The 13,285-nt window shown below is 32.9% G+C and overlaps 1 protein-coding gene across 1 annotated transcript in view; it reads left to right on the forward strand.

Moving 5' to 3' along the window:
* The window catches only part of east (enhanced adult sensory threshold), a 53,566-nt gene that overhangs the window by 17,460 nt on the left and 22,821 nt on the right, over window positions 1-13,285 (forward strand). The window contains exons 3-5 of the mRNA XM_080167930.1: window positions 8,149-9,106; window positions 9,645-9,914; window positions 10,240-10,527. Coding sequence (XP_080024056.1) covers window positions 8,155-9,106; window positions 9,645-9,914; window positions 10,240-10,527 — 1,510 coding nt within the window. The 5' untranslated portion in view covers window positions 8,149-8,154. The remainder of the gene's footprint in view (window positions 1-8,148; window positions 9,107-9,644; window positions 9,915-10,239; window positions 10,528-13,285) is intronic.

A 13,285-nucleotide genomic window follows, 5' to 3' on the forward strand; every position in this document is an offset into this window, starting at 1 on the left:
GCAAAAACTAAGCTTATTAAATTTAGTCAAATTAGCAAAGCGTATGAATTAATGTAATGAAAGTTCATTGGCCCTGCAGAAAGTATAAAAGCTACTACTACAAATAGGATTTACAGGGTGTCCCCCTGTTATAATATAATATTGGTCCTGTAGATAATATAAAGCTACTACTACAAATAGTAGAATTTACAGGGTGTCCCCCTGTTATAACATAATATTGGCCCTGCAGATATTACAAAAGCTACTACTACAAATAGTAGAATTTACAGGGTGTCCCCCTGTTATAACATAATATTGGCCCTGCAGATATTACAAAAGCTACTACTACAAATAGTAGAATTTACAGGGTGTCCCCCTGTTATAACATAATATTGGCCCTGCAGATATTACAAAAGCTACTACTACAAATAGTAGAATTTACAGGGTGTCCCCCTGTTATAACATAATATTGGCCCTGCAGATATTACAAAAACTACTACTACAAATAGTAGAATTTACAGGGTGTCCCCCTGTTATAACATAATATTGGCCCTGCAGATATTACAAAAGCTACTACTACAAATAGTAGAATTTACAGGGTGTCCCCCTGTTATAACATAATATTGGCCCTGCAGATATTACAAAAACTACTACTACAAATAGTAGAATTTACAGGGTGTCCCCCTGTTATAACATAATATTGGCCCTGCAGATATTACAAAAGCTACTACTACAAATAGTAGAATTTACAGGGTGTCCCCCTGTTATAACATAATATTGGCCCTGCAGATATTACAAAAGCTACTACTACAAATAGTAGAATTTAAAGGGTGTCCCCCTGTTATAATATAATATTGGCTCTGCAGATAGTATAAAAGTTACTACTTCAAATAGTAGGATTTACAGGGTGTCCCCCTGTTAAAACATAATATTGGTCCTGTAGATAATATAAAACTACTACTACAAATAGTAGAATTTACAGGGTGTCCCCTGATATAACATAATATTGGCTCTGCAGATAGTATAAAAGTTACAACTATAAATAGGAGGCTTAACAACTCTGGGGTGATCAGTTGGTTTACTAAGTTGAGTGTTCAAACGTTCCAACAACTAATTTTAAGCTACAGAAAGGGTAATTTTGTGTATTATCATTGGGGATGTACATCATTTACTGACCATTGTCTTGTCCCTTAAGATCCCTGATAAATAGAAAGATTTACAGGGTGTCCCCAAGTTTTAATTTAATATTGGCCCTGTATAAATTGTAAAAAAAATGTTGGGTTTTTTTTATCCAACCACCCTGCATAGCATATAAGCACTTTGATCAAAGGGAAAAAAGAAAGTTTTTTTGTCCTTACTTCCTGTAAAAACTTATTCGCAGGAATAAAGTAATAAGTAAATCTGTAATGAAAACTTGTTGATCATTTCGATTTTCCTAATTTCACCTAAAAAAAACACAAAATTCAACAGGTACTAAAAATACTTTTTATATCCACATTTTCAGTAACTCAAAAAATTATTTTATATATCCATTTATCTTTTTACACTCGAGATATAATATGTGTATATTTGTTTATATACGTACATACATTTTTTATATGAAAAATCTATATAATATTAATGTAAGAAACATTACCAATTATTTATACATTCTCTTTGTTCTAAGTCAATAATACTTCCTTAGGCAAAAAAATATCATATAATCTTTTTTTATTTTAATTTAAAAAATGACACACCTGCCTCTTGATAAGAACTTTATAATTTTTATCTAAACGTTACAAGGACGTCCAATGTTTGGAGGGGGGTGTAAAGGGGTGATTACTTACCCCCCCCCCCCAGTGAAAACGCTTGGACGTCCTTGATGACAACATAAAAAAATACGAAGCTCTAAAATCAGAATGAAGGACAAACGAACAAAAACTCTTTTAGAGTGTCAGTACTTAATAAGCAGAACTTTAAGTTGTAAGTCTAAACAAAATTAAATAAAAATTTGATTTTTAGGATTAGAATATAGAGTTGCTTGTTTATAATATTGTTCTTTGTTGTCCTATGAATCATTATTTCAAAAATCAGACGAATAGATTATAGAGTTGCTACGCTTCCTAAATCGTACCTAACTGTTATAGAAATAGTCATGCAAAATTTAAAATCGTAAGGACTTTTCTACCATGTCTAAATGAACGAAAAGATCTTACAGTGACTGACGGACGGACCGACCCAAATTATAGATAATCTTTGCATATGTATATAAATGTAAAATGAAGAATGGAGTCAATATTTATCCTTAACGTAGAAAACAAGCAAAAAAACTTTTAAAAACTCATAATCTTCAAAAACATCATTAAACATCATAAGTTGAGATTTTTAAATGGTTTGTTTTCGGATGTTAAAACTCTTTAATGATATATGTCAATCTTTTTAAAATACATATACATATATTGGCGGCCTATATAATAAATACTTTCATTTCATAGTGTTATTGGTTGGTTTAGGCCTATCACACACACCCACACCACGCTGTATGCATGTATTGTAACATGGTTTAAGGCCTAGGAGTACACACACACACACACACACAACTAGGCCTACTCTGTGTGTGTGTGTGTGTGTGTGTATGTGTGTAATGCTACTTGTAACTTGTGTTAACTATCAGTAATGCATGAAAAAGTAAATCAATGAAAAAAGGATTTTGATGTCGTTCAGTTAGAAAGCTTTATTTTAATTGAAATAAATCATTACATTTTGTATGTTATAAAACTAGATTTGCCTTTAAAAATTTAGTAACTTTTTTACTAAAGGCATAAAAGATTTTTCGACAGATTTTAATCATAGAATTATTTTTTGGTAATTCCACTGCAACCAAAAATGGACTACATTTTTTATGTGTTTGTTTTTGCTTTTTATTTAGATAAGGCTAGGTTAAGAACATCTATAGCTTTCAATAGTGCTTAAAAAACTTATATTTCTTCATACTAAAAGATATGTATATAGAATACCTATATTATGGCAACATTACATATTGGTCAGTTCGTTCTTACAGTTGGAGGGGAGGTGATGGGGTTAACGTTATTTTAGCCAGCTACAAGTTTCGCTTATTAGAGTACATGATCATTTTATGTAAGATCTAAATAATAAAATTGAAATTTCATAAAAATTTATAGAATCCTTTATCTCTAATTAGCTTAACATGTTCAGCATGTACATATATCTGCTCGGCGTATGTATGTGAGTTCTACCTGCGCTACGAATATTTGTGTTGGCTGTTCAGTGCAGAGAGACGAGCTAGGAGACCATCATTGTGTGGCTCAATGTCACTTAATCGGTGTCCGCTTAAAGCAACCAATAATGAACTTGTTTCAATAGCAAATAACATTGCTGTGTGCTGTTTCATACTTCCAGCGATTGCATCCCTAGCATCTAAGGGCTCTGAAGTTGTCAAAAAATAGACTTAAACCATTCTAAGACTTAAATATGAAAATAAATAGTCTAAAACCGTCCTGGAACCTAGGAGAACCTTCCGGGAAAAGGAGAACTCAATAGGTTTAGCAGTTATTGAAATCTTAAGCGCCAGACAAAAAAAAACTTAATACTTTAAATATTAGAATATGCTATTATGAAGGTACTTAAAAACCCTAAATTCTAAATGTATACAACATTCAAAAGCCTGTTAGTTGTATATATTTTTTCATTTGTTTATCTTTATATGTATAGTCAAATTTTTATGCCTTCTGCCAAAATATCTGAAGGGTCTCCAAGTTCTTTTACTTTTTAAATGCCTTTTATGAAACTACCCCTTTGAATGATAAATATGAGGTTAGAGTTATTTAAGGGGGGGAAAGACTTGTTAAATTTCCCCTATTGTATATAATCTTAATGTATGATTTTAAATTTAGGGCTTTTTTGTTTTAATATCAATTTTACTGTTTTAAATCTTAGTTGAATTACAAACTACATATATATAAAATGAACTTACATTTATCCCTTTGCTCTCCCTCTCTCTCTCCTTCTCTCTCACTCTTTCTTTCTAAATTGAAAGAAACAAGGGGGGGGGGAGGATAATACTGTTCTAAGGGAATAGGGTTGGGAATATAAAAGCTGCCTTATTCTTTTCTCTCATGCTTGAATTCTTTCTTATTTGCAGGGATAAAGGGATGTGTAAATGTTAGAAAAACATACTTTTCATTTTTTTCGTCTATTTCCTTTCCATCTCATTTGTTTGACCACATGTTTCTAACGCTATGAGGAAAAATGTTCTCAGCTAAACAAGATAAGCGTCTGAAAATTTCTTGTGAAAAATTAAAATTAAGGCACTAGTCCGCAAAGTCTTATAATAACGTTTTCTAATTCGTTTGCTTATTAACCTTGGGGAATTTTGTTGGATTTTGATTGGTTGCTTAATTTGGCTAATTGTCTTAAAGTTTCAACCACTAATTGTAATCTATTGAAAGGTCAAATTTGTGTATCAAAATTGGGGATGTACATCAATTTATCGACCCTTGTCTTATACCTTTAAATTCCTGACTCTTATCGTTGTTAAGGGCTATTCTTTAAATTTTGTGCTTTCCTTTCTATTGGTGTTGTCATCATTATTTAAATTTGTTTAAAGTAATAAATTGAAAATATACTTTGTTTACCTATTCCTACAACCTTTGTTGTTGTAAAATCTTGCTACTACACAATCTTTATTATATTATATACATATGTTTACTAGTAGTGTATGTTTTCTATATTTTTATACTTCTGCAATTCGTTTCCAGCAGGAAAGTATTGAGAAAAAAATTTACATTTTATTCTATTTTATGATACACTATGATGATACGGCTGTGACCCTTAAATCTGGTGGCTATGTATTCGTGAGCAAAAATTTAGCATAAAACCATTCCAAGACTGTAATTTCAAAGCAGAATAGACCAAAACCATTTATAGGCTTTAAATGATGACCAACAGACAGACAGACTGACAAAACATTGTATAGAGTAGATGCGCATATGTAATTGGACTTTACTTAAAATTTTAGTTGTCTATCTTCAATAACGGGCGAAAAAATTACATTTATACCAAATCATTATGGAACGACAGACGGACTGACGGACAGACAGACCAAGTTTAATATAGAGTAGCTTCGCTACTTGAAATACTTTTTTTCTTATGCTCGTTATTTTGAAATAAATCAGAATTGGAACAGTTTAGTGTTTGATGTCTCTTTTTTATGTTAACTGCCAAAAGTTCTGAATAGTTTCTTTTGTCACGGATGTAGGGATAGGTACATGGCCATTTGGTGCTCTCCCTCATAACCCAACCTGCCCTAAAGTAAAAAAAACGAAAAAGAGTTTTCCCCGTATAGGTACAAATTTTCGTAAACATTTTGATAATTAAGTATTCAACTTTTGAGGGTAATGATATTGTTTTGCGGCCAATTTATTAATTTCTTTCTTCCTGGCATTTTTTGTGGTTTAGAGTTGGTAACATAAGAGGATTATGACACTTAAAACTAGAATTTTTTACATTTTTGGGGGTATAGCTATCACAACTGAAATGTGTTTCTTATTTCGTATAAAGACACTAAAGTAGCAGAGATCTACAGCAGGGATACAAAAATGGTCGATATATTGAAGAACATCCCCAATGATGATACACAAAATTAACTCTTCTGTAGATTACAATTAGTGGTTGAAACGTTTGGACACTCAACTTATTGAACCAACCAATCAAAATTCAATAAAAGTCCCAAAAGGAGTAAAGCTTACGAAAAAGAAAACGTTTTTATTAAACTAATTAATAAACAGCCAAATGTCTCATCCCTCCTCTATAAAATTAGCGCAAAAATTGGGGTATTTAGTGCTGTAGTAATAATTTGTGGATTTGATAACTGATTCATTATGCGGAAATAATGACACACCTAGGTTTGGATGTCTTATTATTTACTGGCAAGAGAAGCAAAAAAGCGAAACTTTTGGATGTATTTTAAACATTGACATAATTAAAGCCTAGGCTTCCTAAAAAATGTGCTTTTTGGTTGAAAAATTTTCCTTTTTCATTATCCTATCTCTGAAAGAATTCTATGCCTATTTGTGTAGACATTTTTCTGAATGTTCGATAATACATGATTACACAATTTTGTAGCAATAAAAGATTAAGTAAGTTGATTAAAAGTACGTTATATTTCCAGTTTGGCTTCGAAACCGATTAATATTGGATGGATTAGAACCGGTTACCAGCCATACTAAAACATAATCATAAATAAAGATCAATAATTTTTATACCAGTTTTGTTAGCCCGGACCATCGGCTCCTTAAGGTTATCAAAACTGGTTATAATCTTAACATTTTTTTTCATTTTTTTCCATATTAATATCCGCGGAAATAGCTATTACTCCCTTTATAAATTCCTTTATTCCATGATTAAAAGCTTGTAAAGTATTGCATCTAAGTTGCTATATGTACTATTACATAATGTATTTAATACTATTTATGGAATAAAATTGTAAAAGTCGTCATATTAATTGTAAAATTTTGATCAGTTGTTATAGTGCTAGAGTGTGGAGTGCCTAGCTATATCATCAGGGAGGGAGGGGACAATGGGCTGTTTATTTCACTAGTCCCCAAAGTTTTATGATAATGTTTGCTCATTCAATGGCTTAACAACTTTGGGAACTTTTATTAAATTTATTAAACTTTGATTGGATGGTTTATTAAGTTTAGTGTTCAAACATTTCAACCACTAATTTTAATCTATAGAAGGGGTAATTTTGTGTTTCATCCTTGGTGAAATACATGAATTTATTGGCCATTGTCTTATCCCTTTATATCCCTGTAGCTATATGCAAACAGCTGAATTTCAAGGTCAATTTGAGATTTCTTGATTTTAGAATATAAACTTGCAAATTAAATTAAAGGTTATTTAGGGTCCTTAATGGAATTTGTAGCGTTTTTAAGTTATATATTTATAACAATATTTATAAATCAAAATGAAATAAAAGGAATTTTATGCACTTTTTCATTGTCTTTAAACTTATAAATTCATTTTTTTTACCAATTACAGTAGGCATCTTTAATCACGGTTAAAAAAGGTTTATATGATTGTTTTAGTAATGTCATATGATTATTTACATATCTTGAGTTTTAAAAGTCGTGATTTTTTTGTTTATTTTGTTGCAGTTTAGGTATTATTTTCAATTAATTAAAGAATATGGGGTGAGGTACATTTTGTGCTTGCTTGGTCCTTTGGGGGAAAGTAAACTGTAGAAAAAGGTTTTAATTTTTTGAAATCCTTAATTTAGAAAAATAAAAAAAGAGTATCAAATATTATTAGGGGTGGGGGGATAAATTAACCTTGTAAAAAACATACATGCTATTGCTCAGTTTTGTCATAAAATAAAACGCAAATTAATTTAAAGAATTTAATGATATTGCTTATGAGGTTTTACAACGTCCATTGGATTTTTGTTATCAGCATAAAAGCTCTTTTAATAGGGTAAGTCTGTGCGTCAGTCACTATGAAATTTAGGTGAATGACGCGATAGTTTTAAGAAGTTGGTTTTTTTTTTCATATCATATTATTTATAACTTTTGGAGCTACGTCTCTAGCCTCTAATGACTCAGTATTAGAAGAGGTTGCTAGGGGCTAGAAAAATGGCTCAAAACTATATTAAGACAAAAATCTAAAAATAGAATAGTTTAAAACAATCACAGGAGCTAGGTAAAGCTTAATCGGTTAAGAAGTGATTGAGATCTTAACCTTTTGACAAAAATCTTCTACTATAGGATGATTGGATTATATTGACATTTTTTACTTTTAATATTTACGTCATTTTGTTATTACTATGCGTACGATTTTTCTTGTTAATTACACATTTGAATATATAGGCCCTATATATAGGGGGAAAGACTTATTTCGCATATTTTTATCTCCAATTTTGTACATTTTTGCATAAATAAAATAGAATTATATAAATGTATTTTATTTATCAGGTTTATTACCTATGCATTTAACAAATACACAATAAACATTAATCCCCTTTTTTCTTATTTCCTATTTTGAAACTATATTGAAACTTCTCTATAATTAGGATACGTATGTTAGCACTCTACATAAGAATTTACTTATGGAAATATCAATGATTCATTTATAATACTTTAAGATAAAAATTAATATTTTTTCTATTTTCAGGTTGGAATGTCGGGGCGGGGGCGAGGGGGTCGGGGGGGTGTCAGCAGCACCCGGGGGGCTGCCACCACCCCCTCAGCCAGAGCAACTAAGCAACTGAACGACCTCACATCCACCACCGGTACCCGATCAGGCAGTCGGTCGCCGGCCCGAGCGGGCAGGCGGGAATCGCCAGCACGCGGTAATCCTCAATTTAATAACCGCGGCGGGCGCGGAACAAACAGCCGAGGCAGTGCAAATTCTCGCGGACGCGGAGGCTCACCCGCAGCAACCTTGCGAGGCAAGCAGCGAGCACAAGCTGTGAAACAGGCGGCGGCAGCAGCCGTTGTTTTATCGCCAGACACAAAAATTACGGAACCTGCCGGGCCACAAACGCCGCCGCCGCTAGCGGCGGCTACGGCGGCTTCCGTTAACGTGCGCAAAACAAAGATGCCAAAGATTAAGGAGAATCCCGACGCGCCGGAAATGTCGGACATGCAGGATATTAGGGCCTCCAAAGCTGAAATGCTCACGTCGTCTAGCAGCAGTGATGATAGTGAGACTGAAACGGTCAACGGCGAAACCGCCGCTGCCGACAGTGAAATGACCACTGAAAACGGTCACGATCATGTTGATGATGATGGTAAAGCTGTGACAAGTGCTTCTCACGTAGCCAGTGCTAAAGATAGTCTTACTGAAGCTAAAGGCCAGGAAGAAGATGAATCTCTTAAAAATGATCTTTGCATAGGATCAAGTGATAATATTGACACATCCTCTGTCAATAAAAGTGATAATGATGATCATAAAGCTGCTTGTAGTGACGCAGCAGCTGCTAATAATGGTGATATAGTTGCAACACCTCTTGTTGATGAAACAGATGTGAATATGATTGATACTACTACTACTCCTAATGATAATAAGACTGAAGAGAAAAATATTTGTGATGACAAATCTTCAGCTTTAATCAGCGCCAAAGATCAAGGTAAAACATCTTTAAACAGGACAGACAGACAGGAACATCCAAGGGTGGGGTAAAGGGGTGATTACCCTCCCCCCCCCCCCTCCCCTCTAATGGTGAAATAGACGGTATTTCAAATAATTTTCAAAGCATTACTTGTTAGTTTTGTGTTTATGTGAACATCGCCTATTTATGATTTTTGTTACATTTCGATATTTGAATATAGTAATTTTATCTTACTTGACCTACAATCTATTTAATAACTCCAATAGTAAATTCATTGAGCTAAATATCTAGGTCCAAAAATTCTTTTATTCGTTATGAAACATTAGGATAAGCTATTTTGTCTAACTTTGTCATACAAAGATTAGAGAATATTTACAATGGACTTCTTTAATGTCGGGGGATATTTCAGTATAAACCACACTCATACCTAAAACGCATACATCCTACATCATGCAATAGGATATTTCATAAAAATATAAAGTTTTTTTATTTCGTCAAGATATCTACCTACCTAAATTGATTTGTTTAGGAGATTTTTATTTTATTTTTGTTTCAGGATCCGAGTTAACAGAGCAGAGCTTACTAAACCCCCTCCAAAGTGATTCAACAGCAACCTCCTCTCTAGAACAACTACCTGTAACCACCACCACTGCAACTGCTGTTGGTGATACTACTGACAACAACAGTATTGTTGAGAGCATAGTTACTGACGGCAGTGATGCTACCAGCGCTGTTGTTGCAACAGCTATTTCAAGTCAAGTTATAACCACAACAATTAGCACAACGGTTGTTGCTAGTGATAGTAATGCAACAACCATCACAATCTCAGGAATGGAATTAATGAATATGGAGTTTGTATTCTTATGTGAAAACGTGTTTATATTTACTTTGGGGACCTGCATAATCATATCATATTTTACGATTCTAAGTGTCCTTGATACTAATGATTACTAAAATATAAACTACCTCCCTCTATTTAAAAAGTTTTCTATAATGACAACCAATATGTTTTTTTTCAAAACCTAGCTTTCTTTAAATTGAAAATTGTATATACCTATAGGTATTTCCCCATGAAATTGTTAAAAAAAAAGATATTCAGCTTTGCAAGTTTGAAGATAATTATTCCATATGTATTATTTCCTTTTTAAAACCAGGTGAAAATATAAAAGCTTGTGATGGAATAAATGATCTCTTGACAACAACCACAACCTCCACCACAACAAATTTTGTCAACAACCAACTGGCAACAGCAGCTGTTGATAAGGATATCAACAACGGCCAGGTTGATGCTACATCAGCTCTACTAGCCGCCAGTGCTCTTGTTATAACTACGCCTGACAAAGCAACAGTAGTTGGTGAAAATATTGGTGATATTGTGATAGAAACAGATGGTGAGGCTGTTACGGATAATGTGCAGAGTGTCATGCCGATTCCTCTTGGTGAGTTTTATTTGTTTTAGTAGAGAAGCTACTTTTATGGATATAGAATACGTGGCTATTGTGACAAAGGAAATTTTGTCGTCAATTTAGGTTGCTATTAATCAATATGTTCCTTTGTGTTCAGGGGAGGGTATGGTGTAAAGTCATGAGAGGGTATCATTATATTAACCACCTGGGAGAAACATTTTTAGGGTATGCGAGAATCTGACAGTATCCACGTATTCTATATCCATTGCTACTTTATAATTAATTTTGTCTGTCCCTCAGTCAGCCTGTAACTCGCGGCTGCCAATCAAATTAGTCGGCTGTTACTTTTTACTGGAAGATTGCCCTCACCAATACAACTTACAAGTATTCAACTTGCTTGGTCCGTTATGTCGGTCCGTCTATCTATAATACAAAGTAGCTTGATGTCTGTCCGTCTGTCCGTCTGACCGTCTGTCCGTCTGTCCGTCTGTCTGTCCGTCTGTCTGTCTGTCCCTTAAGATCTCGGTAACCACTGAACCGATCGGATTCTACTCTTCAGGGAATATGCCTACTGGTCCTGTGGTGGTTTTAGGCTATTTTCTTGGGGGGTGGGACACCCCCAACCCCCCCAAAAATAAAAAAATCTAACCCCCAAATTTTTTTTTTTTACATTTTTTGTAAAATCTTAGTAACTGCTGATCAAATTGGGCTCTACCCTTCTGGGAATATACCTACTGGTCCTCTGGTGGTTTTAAGCTATTTTCTTGGGAGGTGGGACACTCCAACCCCCCAAAAAATAAAAAATCCCCACTTCCAAAATGTTTTTTTTTTATTTTTTTTAAACAAAAACCAGTAATTGGGGTGGGGGAACCCCACTGCAACATGGGGCAAAGCCCCCATGAATCCCCCCCCCAAAAAAAAAATCAAAATATATTTTTTTTAATTTTAATTTTTGTGTATGCGAACAACCTCGGTCTAATTTTTACGAATTGAAATTTTTTTGTATACAGCAAACAACCTTGGTTTAATTTGTACAAATTAAAATTTTTCTGCATAAAGCGCACAACCTGGGTTTAATTTTATCACAGAGTAATTAAACAAAGAATATTTTTTTGAATATTTCTATTAAGACTATTTAGGGTTGACTTCCCAAAACTATATAGGGCGAAGCCCCTAGAGGCTAGGGGCGAAGCCGCTAGTATAGATATATATAATTTAAATAAGTATAATAGGGTTTGTGATCTTTTATTTATCACCTGATCTCTCCCTTTCTTTTATCAATTCTAAGTTTTCATCATGTTTCTGACAAGAGACCACTTAACAGTGAACAAATGATCTTTAAATCATTTTGTTTGTTTGTTGTCATTCTTGTTTACCTATTTACCTTAGCTTGTTGGTATCTTGTTTGTATTTGGTAAACATCACTTAAATTCAACTAACTATTGGCTGCATGACCTTTGTCTTCAAGTCTTAACTTTTTATTGACCAAGAATTTCCCCCTTCTTTAACTACTGCTGCACATGACAAACACAAAAGTATTAGTTACCATTTATAAAGCCTCTAGCTTTAGTTTCTATTGATAAGTAAATTAGACTATTAGCTGTTATTTTCTCACTATTGAATTATGGTTTTGAAAAATCTATATATATAAATGTCTTTGAATTGATAAGATGAAATAAAGATTAGATTAAGAATTATTTAATATCTAAATAAGTTAACTTTAAAATTGTCTGGGAAAGGTTGCGTGATTTTTGTAAAAAGTTTCAAAATTATACCTAGCTTTTGATTAATTAGTGATCAAAATAAATATTATTTTATATAGGGTAAGGGGGGGGAAGTTTCGGTAAGGGGCTATTCTCGGTAATTTCGACCTACCTTCATTAAATGACCTTTTTCTCCATGTTTCTTTCAAATGACAGAAAAAAACATAAAAGCAAATTTGTTCCTTATTAAATTGCCTACAAAAAAGTATAAAATGAATTTTTTGTGAGATGAATATTAAGGGTACTTATTGGGTCTCAAAGTCGGACGAAAATTTTTTTTATCCAAAAATTTTTTAGTAGGTGTGTAAAGATCGACCTACACAAAAATTGGTAAGACCTAGAGCTGATCTGAAAAACTTTTTGAACTAGAAATTGCCCGCTTTTTCCAAATCCGTTGAGAGCTTTAAAGTCGGGTTAATATTTTTTTCAAAAATGACCAAAGTTGGCGCCGGGGGAAAAATCGGTAATTTCAAAAGAAATTAAAATTCAACTTTTAAGGTCATGTTTTCATGTTTTCTTTTGTCAAATCTATTATTCCATATGGACTTTTTAAGAATTAGGCCTAAAAATGAATAGAACAGATAAAAAACAAAAAAAAAATTAATTTTATTTTTTGAATCAAAATTTTGCGAGGAAAAAATCAAAATTTCTGGTCCTTTGAAAAAAAAATATTTTTGACATAGGAGGAATAGTCCGATCTTTATGAATTTTTTTGTGGTTAATCCCAATCACCTATACTAATTATGATTTATTACGCTTGTTTGGTCGTTTGGCCTTTTTTCATCGATTTTTTTAAGGTTAAAATGTAGTCAAGATTTTTTGCAAAGATGACACTTTTGCTTCAAATTCAATTTTTGAGGTCAATTTTTAATCAATTTTCATGTTTTTTGGGCTAAATCTATAGTTCAATGTGAGCTTTTTTAGGATCAGGCCTAAAAAGTAATAAAATACGTTTTTTTCTTATATTAATTTTAAGTTTTTTAAAAAAAAATTTTCGAAAAAAAAAATCGAAAATTCGTGTCTTTCAA

Source organism: Acartia tonsa, chromosome 7, assembly GCF_053477335.1.
Source record: "Acartia tonsa isolate MP-2025a chromosome 7, ASM5347733v1, whole genome shotgun sequence".
Classification (NCBI taxonomy): Eukaryota; Metazoa; Arthropoda; class Copepoda; order Calanoida; family Acartiidae; genus Acartia; species Acartia tonsa.